Genomic DNA, 17,416 nt, shown 5'->3' on the forward strand with positions numbered 1-17,416 from the left:
ACGTCGAGGGACAAATAGGAGAGGGAGGAGGAGAAGAAGGACGACGAGGACGCGAGAACCAGAACGGGCTTAGGGATGCGCGGAACAAATTGCAGGAAGGGGAATAAGGGTGGCGAACGGTAGGGATGCTTAATGATAGAGAATTGCAAGTAATGGCGGCTAACGCGGCCTATTTAACACCTCCGCCTCCGCCATCCTATCATACGAAATAACCTTCCTGTCCCCGTTAATATTTTCTTATCGTCTCCAAGACAAACACCACGTGCCTTAAAGACAAGGACGTGCGAAATGCTTTTATTAAACGCATCCGCGTTCAGTAACACTCATAGGTACTTATGCATATATATTGTTCTTAAATAGGTGACAATTAAAAATGATAATTAGAACATTTAATCTCGACTCGAGAAATAAAGAATAAAAATAAAACTGAATCATGGCTCGTATTCGCTCGTTCCTTTAGTTTGTTTACCGTACATCTATCTTTATGTGTATTAGATTCTTCCGCCATCTTAAAGCTGTTCGACCGAGCAAATTATTACGCTTCCAGGACGCAATTTCCCGCTTTAGAATATCGTAATAGTGTTTGTCCCTTAGACTTTACAAGCGTAAAGTCATTTTCTCATAGACATATTTTTCAACTTAATCGACGACGCTTAAACTAGTTATGGCTGATTTTTTTAAATATCCACTCACAAGATTGCCTCTATCTAGATTGTAAAAAAAAAAAAAAAATAAAGATTTGCATAGAATGTTTTTATATTAATTAAATGATTTTCCAGAAAGCTTAAAGTCGAATTAATTTTTTTTCTGTAAGATAGAATAAATAAAAATTAAAAATCACCAACATTTTGTTTGCGTTTCGAAAAAGCTTTCTCGTCTAATGTATTCGCTTCGTACGAGATAATCAAGGATAAGCCGTATAAAATCAGCTTTACGGTAGTCGTCGGACAAACGGTTAGCGCTCAAAAAAGGAACGGTAGCACTTGAAGTCGATCGGTTACTCTCGTTTATACTCTAACGAGACGGTAATGTTGCTATTACGTACAGTCGTCATTCGTAGCTTCGTTTTACGAGCGAAACGAGTAATCGGTTTAGTCGGCCAAACGCATCGGAATAATTGAATGCAACGAGAAAGATAGCCACCTCGCGCACGATTGTTGCACAAATTCCCACGTTTGTGTTCCGTAATAATTTAATCCCGCGAATTCATCGTCGTCAAATCGTGGATTTGACGAATTTACCTTGCACTGCGCGAGCCGAATCAAAACACCGATATCAATATTCCATCTCGGCGAGACATTCGATCGACCGTCGAAAGTCCAATTCGTCCGCGAGTTCTCAAAATTCCCACTGAATCATCATTTCTCAATAATGACGTGACACTTTTCGCATATGATTCCAAAAAAAAAAAAAAAATCAATTGTTTGTGAATTAAAAATACATATTTTTATATTTTATTTCAAGGAGAGAAAAATATTCTCGAATAAAATCCTAAAGTCCTTATATAAGTTTCAATCACATGTTCGGTGAAATCTCGGTGAGTCAATTTAAAGTTTGGTACGAGGAAAATTTCGCATCGAAAAATCACCGGGCAAATCGCCACGGCATGTCGCTCTTCGACAAAAATCGCTGCAAGGTTCTAAAATCGCATTAAGCGGCCGAGCTAACGAAAGCGAGCGCAAACTGGGCGCGAGAAGGGCGAGATGATGGGCAAGAAGGAAGTCGAGGGGCAAGGAGGTGGAGAAAAAAAGAGCACGAGGGAAGAAGAGGGGGAGGGAAAGGAAGGGAAAAAAGACGTCGAGGCCGGACGCACACTCGAGTCAAGCCGAAACGAGGTCCAGCCCCATGAACCTTACATAAACCAGCCTCGTCTACTCTCTTCTTTCTCCTCTCCTTCAGGCTGGTCCTCTTTATCTTCGCCCTCGCAGCCTCTCTTCTCGCCCCCGCGCGTCTTTGCACTCCCTCTCCGTGGACCGCAAGGCACGGTATTAAAGCCGCGCTCACATAAAGCGCTTTTAATTTCGTATTTCTTTCTTCGGCACGTTCTCCACAGGCGCGCCTTAACCAGTTTATAACTGGAGTCAAATGTGCGGCGCGTGATATAAATTATTTATTTCCGTCGAAGCGCTATCGCATAATTTTGTTGAATTAACAGTGCGCGTTACAACGCAAGAAAAAAAATAGTCGAAAGGATAATAATTATTTTTCTTTTTACTTCGATTCATCAGGCAAAATCGACCTTGTAACGCAACGTAAATTTATTTGTCAGAATTTATTCATGTATCAAAGTTTGTCGATATATCCAACGAGAGCATCAAGATTGATGGTATATTTTTCCATTTTTCATATTTTTTGATTTTTGGAATCAATTTGTAAAGTTGAGTCTTCCAGAGTGAAAACAAACCTTATCGTTCTTTTTTTATCATTTATTTTAATATAACAATCAATTCTTATATTAAAATGTTATTGATTTAAAATTAAATAAAAAAATTAAGATTGTTGCATTATCAATAACAGCAAAAACATTCTCCAATTATTCATTACAAATTCACGAAGATTAAACTGACATATAATCACAATATTTATAATCATAACTGCGTTCACTATGCAAATATATATTATTTTATGCTATACTAGTTATTACTATATTAAAAAACGTCCCTCGCTTTTTGTTCCTCGATGCTTTCTCTCATACCCGTCTATAAGATATGCCATTAAATAACGTTCACGTAAAGCGCTTGCAATTTCGTATTTCATCTTTCGGCACATTCTCTTCCCCGAGAGACCGCATTAAGCACTTTATAGCTCGTGTCAAATATTTCTTAAGATCGGAACTTTACGGCGCGACGACCCTTTATTGTACCTTACTAACAGCCGCAACGGTAAAAAACGCATTCATGAAGCGAATTTTGATCGGAGGCCGTAATAATTAAATCATAATTAAATAGAAATATAAGCTCAGAATATGTATATAAAAATAAGACTAACAAAATATGAGATTAAGCTTTAAAACATACTGAATATAAACAAAAAAAAAAAAAAAAAATTATTTCTCCGAAGAAACGCGTTGAGATCACAAACGCCATCGTGTATCGTGAAGAAAAGGTTGTTCGGCAAACGGAAAGAAGCGACGAGAAAAGTCGCGACAAAACTTGTGTCACACGGGACAGAAGTGATACCTCGCATCTCTCCTTTTTTTTTCTCGCGCGGCCGCAGAGCAAAGGAAAATGCCGTTGAAAATATTCGATTTCCGCGAGAAGCCGGCGAGCTCTCGCTTCTCTGAAAGTAGGCAGACTCCTTAAAGCGTTCGGCACGTAGTAGAAAGTCGGAGCAAAACGATCCTCAACTTTGCACGTCTCTGGTAGAAGATATCTTTCACCCTCTGCGAGATCGCAGCGAACGATCGTCCTCATCTCATTCTTCTTTCTCCTTTCTACCGTTTTTCGCTCCTAGTCGCACGCGATCGTTCGATTTGCAAATTGAACAATGTTCCAGCACCGGGTACCGACTTCTAAAAATCGAAAATCGAATTGACATGTGTACGCGAAGTCAAAAATTGCATTCGATATTTTATAGACGAGATAGCTTCTGAAAAAAAAACAATTTGGCGCGTTGGTCATCCGTAAATCTATGATATTTATGTCTTTTTGAAACTTGCTTTGCCGTAATTATCGTGTCTAATATATTATTAATTGCTGTTAGTTAAAAACGTAATATAAAAAAAAAAAACAAAAAAAAAAAAAAACGAATCGTCTAAAAATCTTTAATTCTACAAAGTAAAAAAATATACAATTATTAGATATATTTCTATGATCAATAAAATATTAAATAATCAGTAAATCTAATATTGCATCAAAGAATTCGTTGGGAACATACTTAATTAATTAATTGTATAAATATGATGATAAATATATTTAATGAATAATATAAGTCAGTTATATATCTATATTATATGTATATACAATGAATCCATAATTGAAAGCGAGCTAATTATTATAATTTCCATCTCGTCACTGTATTATAAATGTGTATCAATATGGTAAATCATGTATCTATAAATCGCTTTTTTAATATTCTAGTTTGGAAATTAAAATGACTTTACACAATAGTACAGCTATATAACTTTATCATTACATTAATTTGCAAAACAATTAACACGTAAAATATGAAAATTTAAATATACATAAAAGTATCCGAAAGCAGAAGCAATTTCAGCTCAATAAAACAAGTTTCACATGTCGTTCCGATGCAAAGATCGAGAACCACTGTCGAAGGAACGAAGCCACAATGCCAGCCGATTGATTTACGTTGCTCGTTACGCGGTCCACTGCTCCGAAGAGAGAAAAATAAATTGATAGAGAAGGGTGGTGGAGAGAATGGGAGAAGAGAACGGTGGTGGAAAGAAGAGGAAGAGGAAGAGGGAGAGGGAGAAAAAGGAAAGGAACGAAAGAGAGAGTGAGAGAGAGAGAGGAGGAATGTCGGCTCGAAGAAAGAGCACTTCTCAAGGAAGAGAACGCGAAAGGGGAAGAAGGAGGGTGCATGAAGGAACGAGGAACGGACGAAAAGAGCCGCATGATGGGAAATGCAAAGTAGAATGAGGGAGTATTTGCGCGCAAAGAAAAGGAAGGCTGGCTCCTGCCTAGGGAGGTCACGCTCGTGCGTCACGTTCGCTCGACTAATCGCAACTTCTATTACTACCGCTCGCTGATTTACTTCCGATCGCCGATCCGCAACGAGCGGCAGCGGGGATTTTGGCTGAATTACCGCGAGCCCGCGGTAATAAGGCGCTGCCTTCGGATTTGATCCGTCACTGACTATCGCCGGAAGCCTCGTACGTCAAATACGATCGGATACTCTCTGTAATCTTGCCGAACGTGCTTGCCACGAAATATACTCTTTCGATACAAGCTTTTCCCGAATAACACGTCGAAAATCTATCATTGATATAGAGATAGTTGACAGAGTTTCACATTTTTGTTATACTATAATATTGGATGACTCTTTGCCTGACAGTAAATCACTAGACTGTCGTCATTTTGTACGGGGTAAACAAGATTGAGTTATATGCAAAAATCTTACCAGCATGAATTCGCAAGGAGTAAAGATTGCCCGAGAAGGTCCGAAGGGAAGGAGCGCATGTAAAAGGACACGGAGACCCGACGGTTCCAAAATGGCGCATGATGGAAAATGCAAAGTAGAGCGAGATATATCTTGGCGGCGAATAAGAAGATTTCTACCGAGCTTGTGCTCGCGCAGTCACGTCCGGTCCGTAGAGCTCCAGACTCCGTTAACACTATCATTTATAAGATAAAAAATAAAGACTTGAAAATTCTTGCGATTATTTTTTGTGCACGTCGTAAAAATATTATATTCGAGAGAGTAAGAAAGTAGTATATAAGAGATTAGAAATAACATTCAACAAATATCAAGTCAGAAAATATATCTTTATAATATAATTTTTGTACTTGTTATTAAAAAACACATTTTGAATACAAAGCACGTGTGTTTCTATGTGTAGCATAAATAAATTGATTATTAACCTATTTATAAATTAATCAAAGTCAATATCCGTATCTGTATTCGCGATAACCTCGTTTCTCCAAACATGAGTGGATACAAAATACGTCAATTATGAAAGACACATTAATTAATAAAAACAGATCGATTAAACTATTATTATTTAACAAGTAAAAAATTTATTAAAATTTAAATAATCGATAAAAAAATGATGTCTATTACAGACCATTTTAATCTTTTCATTTTCATTATTTTAAATTCAATAAAATTATATTTAATTATTTTTTTTTTTTATATTTATTGTCCTTACTAAAACGATTATAACACACATTTCCGTAATTTCGGTGCTAAAAATAATAATATAAAAAACAATAAATTAGTAAGTATATAAAGTAGGTACAAATTGTAAACATTTTTACGTAAAAACACAATGTAAAAAAATAAATCCATAAATTAACAGAAGTTTTATCGTAAATTGCATAACGTACCGGTTCGAAAAACAAAATTATCGCCGTATTTTTTCGTGCAGCGTCACTTCTCTGTATATCCACGATGCTCTCAACATCCTTCCCTTCTTTATCTAAATCCGGTCGGTGCAGCGTGACATGACTCCCACGAATCTCAGACGAAGCTGAGGGAGAAGAGCAACGCGCGAATGAACAGTACTCGCGTCGACTCATCGATATTCGTCGAGGCATCAAGACGGAAAAGAAACAGAAATAAATGTAGAGCGAAGAAAACGCGGGAGAAAGGGAGAAAGAGAAAAAGGAAAGAAGAAGACGCAATATCTTTCAAGAAGTAATCCCAGTCATTAGCGTACCGATCGCTTCGTTCCAACACTGCCACTTCGTGCTATTTCACGGACCACTCTGAAACCGATCCGTGCCCGTTGCAAGGTGACTAATGAATTCGAGAACTGCGCCCAATTGTAATTGCAGATGCAGCCGGTGCATACGGATCGACGTGCGGGAATACGTATCGGTCGTATCGCATCGAACGTCCTTCCCTCAACAGTGACTTTTGTACGAGGTGTCGGCTATCACCGAAAACAGGAAATTCCTGTAATTTGTCTATGTCGCTTTTTTTTAAGAAAATAGAGAATAAATAATTGGAATGTCGCATTCAAAATGAAACAATCTCTTTATCACGTCTGTGAAGTTGACACCTTATTTTTTAAAAAACTAATTTTTTTCTTTAGTTCTGAATGCACCCCGAAGAGTTCCAGAGTTCGTTAGTAATTATAAAAATAGTTCCGGCGATTTAAGCTAAAAAAATCGATCGATAAATTTTAGGGACGCCAACTTTACAAAATAAAATGTTTAAATCAGCGATAAAATGAAAACGATTAAAAATTAATAATTTTGTCTCTTTATCAAGGTTTAATTAAAAACCATTTTTTACGACAACTATATTTCCGACATTAATACGAGTACAATGTGCGTCTTTGTATTTCGTAATTAATATATAATATACACCATCAAAATTATTGCCGTAAATTGAATTATTATTTGAAATTTTCCTCCTCTGCTCCATCAAGTAAACGTTACTACAGTCCATTCTTGCGATGAGCATATCAGAAGCAATCTGGGAAATTCCATCGCGAGTTCCGCTAAGAGGAAGATTGCTATGCCGGGTTGCCGGGATCCTCGATGCGCGTATCGATAGCGTCGTCTGCACGTTCCGCCTTTCCTTTATTATCGTCCGAAAATCCAGCTGAGGCTATTAACCGCTTTTACAGCCGCGAGGAAAGTAAAAAGTAACGCGTCGCTTCACGACACATCGCACAAACACTAACAAAAAGAGAGAGAAGATTCCAACACAAGCGCAAGGGATCTCGAAGAAGAACAAGTCGTATGTGTGCGCGCGCGCGCGCGATAACACATGAACCAACATACGGCTCACCGAGCAACAACCACTTTTACGACATACCCTCTTTCTCTCTCCCTTTCTCTCCTATTCGCGGATATCGCAATCCTGGTATCCGAGAGTATCAGCAGGTAGCTACAAGGGAAAATAGAATGAAATGGCCATGCGAAAGGTAGGAGAAACAGGCGAAGGAGCAACGAACGAACGAACCGAAGAGAACTATACGCCGTACGACGTACGTGAGTTAAGACTTCGCGGTCCTTAATTTGAGAGCGATGCTACGACGAGGGGGGTCGCGACGGAGGAGGCATGGAGATCGGATGGACGACGACGACGAAGCACAACCCCCTGAAGACAAAAGCGTGTGTGTGCTTTACGAGCCGTAGCCTTTTCTCCGTCAACGTAGCGGCTACATACGGCTCTTTTTATCAGCCGTAAATTTAATCAAGCCGCGATTGACGCACGAGAGAGAGAAAGAGAGAGAGAGAGAAGGACGAGGAAAAGTGGGGGGAGAGGAGCAAGCGCTTTAGGCAGAGGCTTTCAATCAATGTCTTGACCGTCCTCTTGTCACGAAAACTCGCGCTATATGTGGTGGTCCTGATGCGTCGAGGGCAGGCAGAGTTGCGAGCAACGCGAGGGGAAAGGGAAGGAAAAGGAGGGTGGAAAAAATTGATAAAACGCTTCCCTCGGAGGTCTCAAGAGGCAAACGATAAGAAAGGAGGGGGAGGGGGGGACACCTTGAATGCGATGCGTGTCGTTACGTAGTCGAGGTCCCTCGATAAGGCCGGGAGAGCTTGCAGCAAATATGCGCGCTCGATATCTCTCGGTGAATCGTGATTTATTGCGGCGAGGTGTGTTCCTGCTCGCGATATATACATGGGCGCGGTATTTTCTTATTACTGAATATTTCCAGGGAAATAAAGGCGCAGCCCCGTGAGAGAACGAAATATCGAGAAGTACGTCAATTAAAACCTTGGGGCGTGTTACTGAATTGATTCTCGATACTTTCGTTCCTCCAATTAAATTTACGAAGTATCTCTTTGCTCTTTGACGCCCGATAGGATCGTTGCGAAAACATATACATATCAAAGATACCAACGCTTAAATAAACGTAGATCGCGAAAGATGTTACAAATCACCAACAAAAATAATTTATATATAATTTCTTATTTGCAATTCTTGGGAAATTTATTATGACTTTAAACAAATTTATAAAAATTGTCGGAAAAATTTAAACTGCGTTTTAATAATAATTAAAATAATTTAGAAATATCTCGCGGTACACTTTAACATAAAATTAAAAAATATGAATTATAACAGATAATATTTTAATGTTTCACAAACTGAAAAAGATATATTAATTTTTATTTTATAATTTTATATACACAAAAAAATTTAAAGATCATAAAACAAAAGATATATTCACTTAATACCCGTGAAAGTAAATTGTTCTCTTTTTATTAATAAATATCTAAATATTTTTTTATGAAAAAAAATATGTAACAATCTTCTTGTAAGAGAACAACTTTTAATATTCTCCATAACACACTGCATCTAATTTATTTTCTCATGTTATTATAATAATAAAAACAATTCATGATAATTATCAATTTTTTAAATTTTGGTATTTTCACAAAAATTGCTAAGCTATCAAAGCGTCAAATTCTCATAAAATGTCATTAAACTATCTTGTGATGACTCGTATATTTAGCAGTTAAACATCCAAATTCGCGCCATCGAGACACGGAAGACGTGCCGGGGATCTAAATGAGTTAAGGATTAACTGCACGGTAATCGTGCTGCGAGATCGCGCCGGCGGCACGGTACCCGGAAAATTGACGAAGTGCGCGATTATTAACGGCATATGCGCGGGCGCGCGTGTTACGGTAATTAAGAAAACGGCGCTACTATTAGGGAAATTCCGCATTAGCTCCGAGTACGCGGATAAGGAGTTATTCGGTTTAACCCCGTGTGGCGCGGGTTATTACGAAACAAGCCTGCGAAAATTATTCCTCAGTTTGTGTCCTACATATTACAAGGGATGACGGGGAGGGGGGGGGGGGGGGACGACTGATCGCGAGACTGCGATATCTGTCGCTCCGATGGAATTTCGAGGCGCCGCAAAACGGAAATGTAATAGCGGAAAATCGATGTCCGGGGAAGGGGGGAGTGGGGCGCGTCTCTCGGTCCCTACTGTCCTCTCTCTCTTTCTCTTCCCACGTTGCCCTTATCATCCGTCGTCTACTGAGTTAAACTCCCTTCGCGATATTCGAGTAACTTCCGCTCCGACGAGGCGGCACGAAACTGCAACGACGTGTTTGGACGTTTGACTTACAGGCTCGGAAACTTGTTTATTCGCATTGCGAGGAGCGCAGGGCGCTCGCGGGACGAAATGTATGGAATCGTCGGCAACTTACAGATGCCCTTCCCATCGCGAAACTTCCTTTCGTCTGCGTCCCTCCCGGCGGTGAAATAAGAATCGCGAATGGAAACGATGGCGAGGTGGCGTAAGTCATCGCCGCTATAAAAATACGTCATCGATGGCGGACGCTTCGATAGTTACGCATAGTCGCGGTTTTGTCGATATATATTCGCGGTAGAACTCGTCCAAACTTGAAGAACATCTCGCCAACAATTTCTAAGCCTTTCGAAACTTTTGAAATTGTCGGTACCACGTTAAATCGTATCACGTTACATTGTCGTTCTTCTAAATCAAATAACTGTTAGGGAAAAAAAATTCAAATAAAACGAATAAAAGCAATAATAAATCTAATAAATATTTTATTGTTAAATAAGTCACTCGACATATCTAACTTCCACACAGAAAAAAAAAGACTAGCTATTCTTTTTTTAAGAATATTTTTATTCTCGATATGTAAATTTTGAAGTATAAAATTACATAGCATTAAACGAACAGATTACTTGTTCATTTTTATTATACAAAAATAATTTTCATAAATAGAGAAAAGAATGTTGGATGAACAAATAGTAATATACGCAAACCAAAACATTATTATAATAAAATTAAAAAAATAATATTATATTCTTGAGATGATTGTAACATATTAAAACAAAATTATATAATATTATTAAAATTTAAGATTGTCAAGTCTTTTGAAGATTATATATTATTGCTTATAATGAAAAAATGATTAACTAAAGTATATAATTTTAATTTGATATTAATTTTTTCTGCCTAGTTTACATATTAGAAGTTAGATTGCACTAAAGGTACATTTTCATTACAAATGTTTATTTCTCGCTGAATTGCGATTCTGTCTTCGTTTTCGCACACGTTACGCGATCGTTGAATTCTCGCCAAAACTGTTCACGTCATGCGATCACGGATTCACCGCCAAATTTTTCACGTCGTAGGATGACTAGGATCGATCACCCGCGATCGACGTTCAAACTAGAACGCCGTCTTGGAAATGAGTATTCTTAACGTTGGCCACGAAAGCTCTCCCTTTACCGATAAGACACTGATTTATTACTTCGACCGTTATAGAGTAAACAGTGCCGCGCAACATCGAGCATTAATCTGTAACCCATTAAGCGTGCGCGCCGACGACTTTTAATTAATTATTTTCCCAGGATTTACTCTATCTCTCTCTCTCTTTCTCTCATCGACCGGAGCCAAAAGCGCGAAGTGCCGGGAATAAATGCGACTGGTGGTCTTTTTACTTGCATGTCATCGATCCCCGCCGTGGCGCCGACGATCAATCGTTTCTCGTCGCCATCGATTCAAAAACTTCATCCGGACGCGCAAAGTAAAAATTTATGGGATTGTTGGCATCTAATGGATCCACTTTGCCCCGTACAAACGCGCCGAATTGGCGAATTCACAAGCCACGATTAAAATAAAAGCACAAATTATGAACCGTATCCAAACGAACATTTCCTCTTTTAAAGTTGCAAGAGCAGAAGGAATAATCTTCAGAAACAAATTATCACGGGTCTTAAAATAATCAATTACATATTTTATCAACGTATAAAATTTAAAAGATCAAAGTATCTCAATTTTATGCTTATAACTAGATATAAAAACGTAAATACATATTGATTTTCTCCCGTATCAAATCCATAGTATATATATCATTACAACAGAACTTATAAAACTATTAAATATTCGATTCGTACTCAATCTCATTATATCTTACAACTTTAATAAAATAACTCTATTAAATTCGTATAAAATATTATCTTTGGAGAAAAAGAAGATTATTCACACTGTAAAAATAGATATGAATTCTTACAATAATATAACTCTTTCTCAAGAAATATGGAATTAAGGTATTATAGATATTACGAGAATAAAATTTCCATCTCCCACACGCGATTTCGCTCTTTCCACAGATCCCCATTTTCATTCGCGTTTTTTGTTCCGTTCGGTGCTTTAAACAGAGAGCAGGAGACGTCAGTCCGTCAGCTTTAATGCCTATTAGCCACGTCGGAAATTGGACACGCCATAAAAATTTCAGTGTGGAGAGATGACGAGGAAAGAGAAAGAGAGAGAGAGAAAAAGAGGTGAGAGAAACCGTCAGAGGAGGAGAAGAGGACGAGAGAATAAAACGAGCAAACGGGACATGAGAATGATACGACCGAGCAGGACGAAGAGGTGGAAAAAGAGGAGTTGGAATGGCCGAGAGTGCCAGAAGAAGACAAGCGGTAGAGAGAAAGAGAAAGAGAGAGAGAAAGGGGAGGAGGGGGGGAAAGAGAGAGAAGAAGGCAAAGGAGAACATGAACGCAAGAGATCTCGGTGAAAGCTCTCTAACAAAGACGTTTCATATTTTTATATTTTAGGGAAAGGCGCGGAGGGGTGTTCTGAGCGAGGTTTATGGTGCTATTACTCTGTTTGTTATTGCGGCAAATGTTACTATTACGGAGTGTACGGAGCTGAAAGAGAGTCGTTCCCGCAAAAGGAGCACGTTTGCGTGAAGACGCTGGCAAATATAATCTGCCATCTACTTTCCACGCGAGGGACTGTCCCGTTGAACGGCTTAAAACGGGACGAGTCTTTCAAACGAAAAGATATTCCTTCAAAGTCGTACGCCACTAATCCTTGATTTGCTTATCGCGCATAAATTAACAATTCCCGTTTAGGAGAAGAAATTATATACACATTTACACAAATTATTATACAGCAGTGATATAAAAAATACAAGATTTTTCACGCGTAAAATATGAATCAAGCAATTATCTCAAATTAATGTTGTATTACTTTAATAAAATATAAATATAATAATTGTGTCATGTAGAACAAAATATTCCGTTTGGTAAACGAGCTCCAAAAATCGAGTAAATCTACATAAAGAGATTTTTTTCTACGCGTAATTGCAAAAAATATAAAAGAAAGATCAGTAAAAGGGGATTAAAATAATCGTAAGGTAAGAAGTTCAAAAGCAAAGGGACTTTGTTAGCAATGAGGAAAGAGAGACAGTTTTTAATGGAAATCCGATTCAAAAAATCAACGGGAAAATGAATAATCGGACGAAAGAAGAGAATATACGGCCCGTAAGCGCAATAAACGATAATTGGATGCTTAAAACGGGTTGAGAGTTATCGCCGGAGAAAAGAAGTTAAATGCCGCTCGTTGAAGATCGCAAACAACATTGGTAAAGTAATCCAATTACTTCCGTTTTTAATTGAATCATATGACTTCACTGGAAACATTTCTTTTTAAGTGTTTAATTTGCATAAATACATAGTCTCTTTTTGATATCGAGATATTTCTCTCTATATCTTATTAATAAATAAATCGTTCTATACATCTTATAATTTCACGGTGACAGTTTCAATTTATGATGCTATAATCTCACAATATTGTTTATAATAAAGATAGGAGGACATTACTGTGTTTTATTAATTTTATGCGTATAAAATTTTACATCCTTTTAAATAAATTCATCTCATTTTCCTAGTTTTTTATGATATAAATTATTTTCAAATATATTCTTTTAATACTGTTACATCGCATAACAGAGAAATTATTTTGTAATTATACTGTCCCTTTTAAACAACTTTCTTCTCATAATAAAAATAAAACCAATAACGATAATGAAAATTTTATATTAGAAATAGCTGAGCATAAAACTTTTTTTTTCTCGATAATGTAAAACTTAAATAAAATTGGATTCAACTTTAACGCTTAAAATAAACGGGATTAAACTTCAGTACCTAAGATTAAACAGGATTGAAATCAATTTCAGCGCATTAAATGTGAAAAAAAGGCTTGCTTCTCTCGCTTTGCGTCATTTGATGGACGACAATTTGGCAAGTTTCATCATCGAATGAAGATGAAGCGACGGAATTATCGAGCATGAAAGGCTTATGAAGGAAGATCCGCGGCAGAAGAACTAATGAAATTTCTCCTACCTTGAATTTCTCATCGTAATAAGGATCTCTCTCTCTCTCTCTCTCTCTCTCTCTCTCTCTCTCTCTCTCTCTCTCTCTCTCTCTCTCTCTTTGATACGCGAATGAATCGATCGCTCAACAAGCGTTCTCTGGTTATATACTTTCCTGCTTTTATATTTTCATACGATCTAATAAATATCTTATCTACATCGAGTATCTGGACGTTTTATGCGAGCTGCTCAACGCAGAAGGTAGCACGACGAGCTAAAAGTCAGAAATAAATGGGAGTCGAAAATCCTACGACGTCGATAACAGACTCCGAAATTAGCTGGCCGTACCAAATTCCCAATAGAGATTGAACAGGCTCGTTGCGCCTCTCCTATCGTGAATAACTACGTTTAGTACGCCAACCGGTAAATGGGCTCGCCAGTAAATGACCGACGGTACATATATATACATATCCGTTTGCAGAGAGAAAATCCCAGTAGCCCGGAATTGCGAGGAGAAACACGTGATAATTAAAGTTACAAAAATACAACGGTTTAAAAAAAAAAAAAAAAAAAAAAAAAAAAGATCGAGTAGATAGGTTTGAAAAAGGATGAGCAGAGCGGAAAGATACACTTGCTGTCCGACGAGCGCTACTTTCATTGTAATTATCGTCGTAATTATCCGTTGCTCCGCGGCGTACAGAGAAAAGAGAAGCATTATTTCTTTTCTTCGTAAATGATGCCCCGCGTACATTAAGTAGAAATATCTCGTAAACGTACGCTTGTCTTTCGAGTGTGCTTTCTTCAAGCTTCGCGAAATGTTCAGCAATTCTATGGCGCGAAACCCGAGGAATTAATCGAAATACTTGTCATCGTCGCTCCCTTGTGCTTAGACGTTATCCCAATACTCTTAGGGACCTACTACTGGAGAGTATATAGACTGTGTCCAAGAAGCTGTGCGCTATCTCTAAATTACAGGTACTAGAGACCAAACAATGCAGAATTATATAGTTGAAGTTAAAGCTGTGAATTAGTCTTCTTTGTTAGGTTTCTCTTGATTCAATAATTTAGTTAAGTCTTGACAAGTTAAAATGTAACGAGATATAACAATAAATTTTATTCACTGTTAAATTCAATTTTAAATAATTATCCAATTAAAATTAATTTAATTCATGAAATGCAATTATGTGTGTATTTCGTTCTAAATATTCTAGTAATAAATTATTGTTGCAAAAATTGTTGCCATTTTATTTATAAAAGTTACGCAATATATTCAATTATTTCACCGACCGAAATAGAACTTCGATCCATTTGAACAAACCCATCTAGATACTCAAAGCAGTAAATTTAAACGCAAAATGCAATAAGCTCATCAATAAGCTTATCGGTTGCAGTGATATGCACGATCGATAGCGTTCACTTCGATGAACGTATTCGTGAATACGAATCTACTACAAATCTAAGAAAATGTCGCTGGCAGTGCAGGGGGAGAGAGAGAGAGAAAGTAAAGCGTGATTGTTGGCGATGTCAAGTATTCATCCGTGAAAACATCATCGTAAGCGAACGAAGAGAAAGAGGGCAAAAAAGATGCTTTTCAGCGTATGCATTTTACGAAACCACGGCAGCCAGACGTCGGTTATCGATTGGGAATGACTTTCGCGCAAACGTGTCAGAAACGAGAAGCATGATAAACGTGATAAGAGGCGGACGAGCGGCGATGTCGCGGGAAAGAGCGAGAGAGAAGAAAAGAGAGGGACAGACGAAGAAAATCTCGCTTCAAAATTGCAGTCTTCTGCTCGCGGCGGCGATCGACGTTCCCCGATAAACGAGAGGGAACGACGACAAAGTCGACGTCTCCGCCGAAAACGGCTACGCCTGCTTCCCACTCGTTACCCATGGGAATGGAGGACAAGGAAGAGCGCTGAAAAATGAGGAAATAGAATTTAAGAGCAAGCATCGCGGGAGAAGGAAAATATCCCCCGGATCGAAGGCGAGGAAGGGTGGCTCGCGATAATTGAAAGACAGCGAGATCATAACACGAGAATGAAAAAGGAGAGAATAAATATATCGTCTTTCGACTATCTGGATTTCGTTCGTATTGTTTTGCGTATCGTAAAATATAATTAATATGTGATATCATATTGGAGCACACAATTTATAACGAGTAATAAAGTGCGAGTTATAACAGGCATAACTTCGTGTCCCAGTTACACGCAAAGTTCTGCAGTGGAAATTGGAGAAAATTTCTTGAATTTCCTGTTATTTATGTATATAACATTCATTAATTTCTTAAAACCAATATTTTGTTTATTCGTAATTTTACACTGTCCGTTGAAATATTTGAAATCTCTTGTTTTCTCAATGAAAGAATGTTAATAATTCCAATTTACTAAACAGAGATCACTCTCGGAATGCTTATAAGGAGTTTTATTATGGTTTTATTAATGTAAACTATTTTGCGTTCGGTTTCAGAAACTCGACAGAGTTTCCGCCGAGTTAAGAAAGCGATCAACAAGCAAAGGAGTTTCGTGAACCTTGAAACTTATTGATTACTTTCTTAAAGACTCAACATTGTTAAAGCATTTTCCTTGGTACGGCGTAAACTCAATTCCGCTGATATTACAACAATTTATGATATTAATATACCAACTATACACGTTATAATCATATATATGTATCACATGTTTAATCAATTATTCTTCTGAAAAAAAAAATCTAAAAAAAAAAAAATTTCATAAATTATCAGACTTTTTAGCACACCCACATATGCAAATAAATAATCTTATTCTTTAATTTTGTTAATCTGAATTTTCAGAGAATTTTGACTAGAAACTTGAATCTTATCAAATACGTTTGCTGTTCAGCTTCGAAAATATTATTAAGTTACGCGTTTCACTCCACATTAAGAATCGTTAATGCGAAAACTTCCAAAACGAGAGATCCGGGAAGAAGATAAATATAATGCCAAATCAGAATTACGGAATAGGACGCGGGGGAGCGTGAAAGTGCAGTCTCGCGCGGCGAAGAGTAACGCAAAGGCGAGACGGTGGCAAATTATTCGACACCGGTGTATTCGTCCCGGTTCTCGAAATTGTATTCCTGAGCGACCGGCGCGGGGAGTAGTAGTTGTCGATAAACGAGCGACGTTTCTCGATAAACCCCTGGAGAACATCGCTCCTCCGGATCGCTTCCGCTCGCCGAGAGGTATACGGTACAGTTACTCTACGCCCACCTTCTCAGATTCTCGTCTTTATCCTTGACGGACGAAACACGCATTCGACCGAGAGAATATTCACTGCCGATCGTAAGAATCCTCTTCTTCCCCGATGAAGGATGGAAAAGCTCGAGACCTCGAAGGAGTCCGAGGACACCGGCGGAGAATGTCCTCTTGGCAATCAGGAGGTCGTTTCTTACGAGACGGGCGAAATCGGACCTGCCAAGTGTATATTTCGGAAACGTACGGAGGCGAATCGAAGCGTAATAAAGAAGTTGAAAATAAATGCGCAGGCACAGAAAAAAGGCAAGAAAGGAGACAAAAATAATGACTAGAAGGAGACTACGCCCACGAAGAGAAGGTAATATTTTTCCTTTTTATATCCATGAATAGATATTTTGCATCCTGAAAGATCTCTCTCCTCGAAAGTGTGTTAAATTGTAGTAATATTATTATTAGTTTATATCTAATTTGCATA

The 17,416-nt window shown here is 38.0% G+C and overlaps 1 protein-coding gene and 1 long non-coding RNA gene across 25 annotated transcripts in view; one reads left to right on the forward strand and one right to left on the reverse strand.

Moving 5' to 3' along the window:
- The window catches only part of LOC140664093 (protein muscleblind), a 378,997-nt gene that overhangs the window by 264,675 nt on the left and 96,906 nt on the right, over positions 1 to 17,416 (reverse strand). The window contains exon 3 of one of the 23 annotated variants that reach the window (XM_072888849.1): positions 2,272 to 5,293. The exons of the other annotated variants lie outside the window; for them this stretch is intronic. Coding sequence (XP_072744950.1) covers positions 5,288 to 5,293 — 6 coding nt within the window. The 3' untranslated portion in view covers positions 2,272 to 5,287. Of the gene's footprint in view, positions 1 to 2,271; positions 5,294 to 17,416 lie in introns of those variants that run through there. 23 annotated transcript variants of the gene reach the window in all.
- LOC140664096 (uncharacterized) overlaps positions 1 to 17,416 on the forward strand; it is a 241,066-nt gene that overhangs the window by 119,297 nt on the left and 104,353 nt on the right. The gene's annotated exons all lie outside the window — the stretch shown is intronic.

This window comes from Anoplolepis gracilipes, chromosome 3 (assembly GCF_047496725.1).
Source record: "Anoplolepis gracilipes chromosome 3, ASM4749672v1, whole genome shotgun sequence".
Taxonomy (NCBI): domain Eukaryota; kingdom Metazoa; phylum Arthropoda; class Insecta; order Hymenoptera; family Formicidae; genus Anoplolepis; species Anoplolepis gracilipes.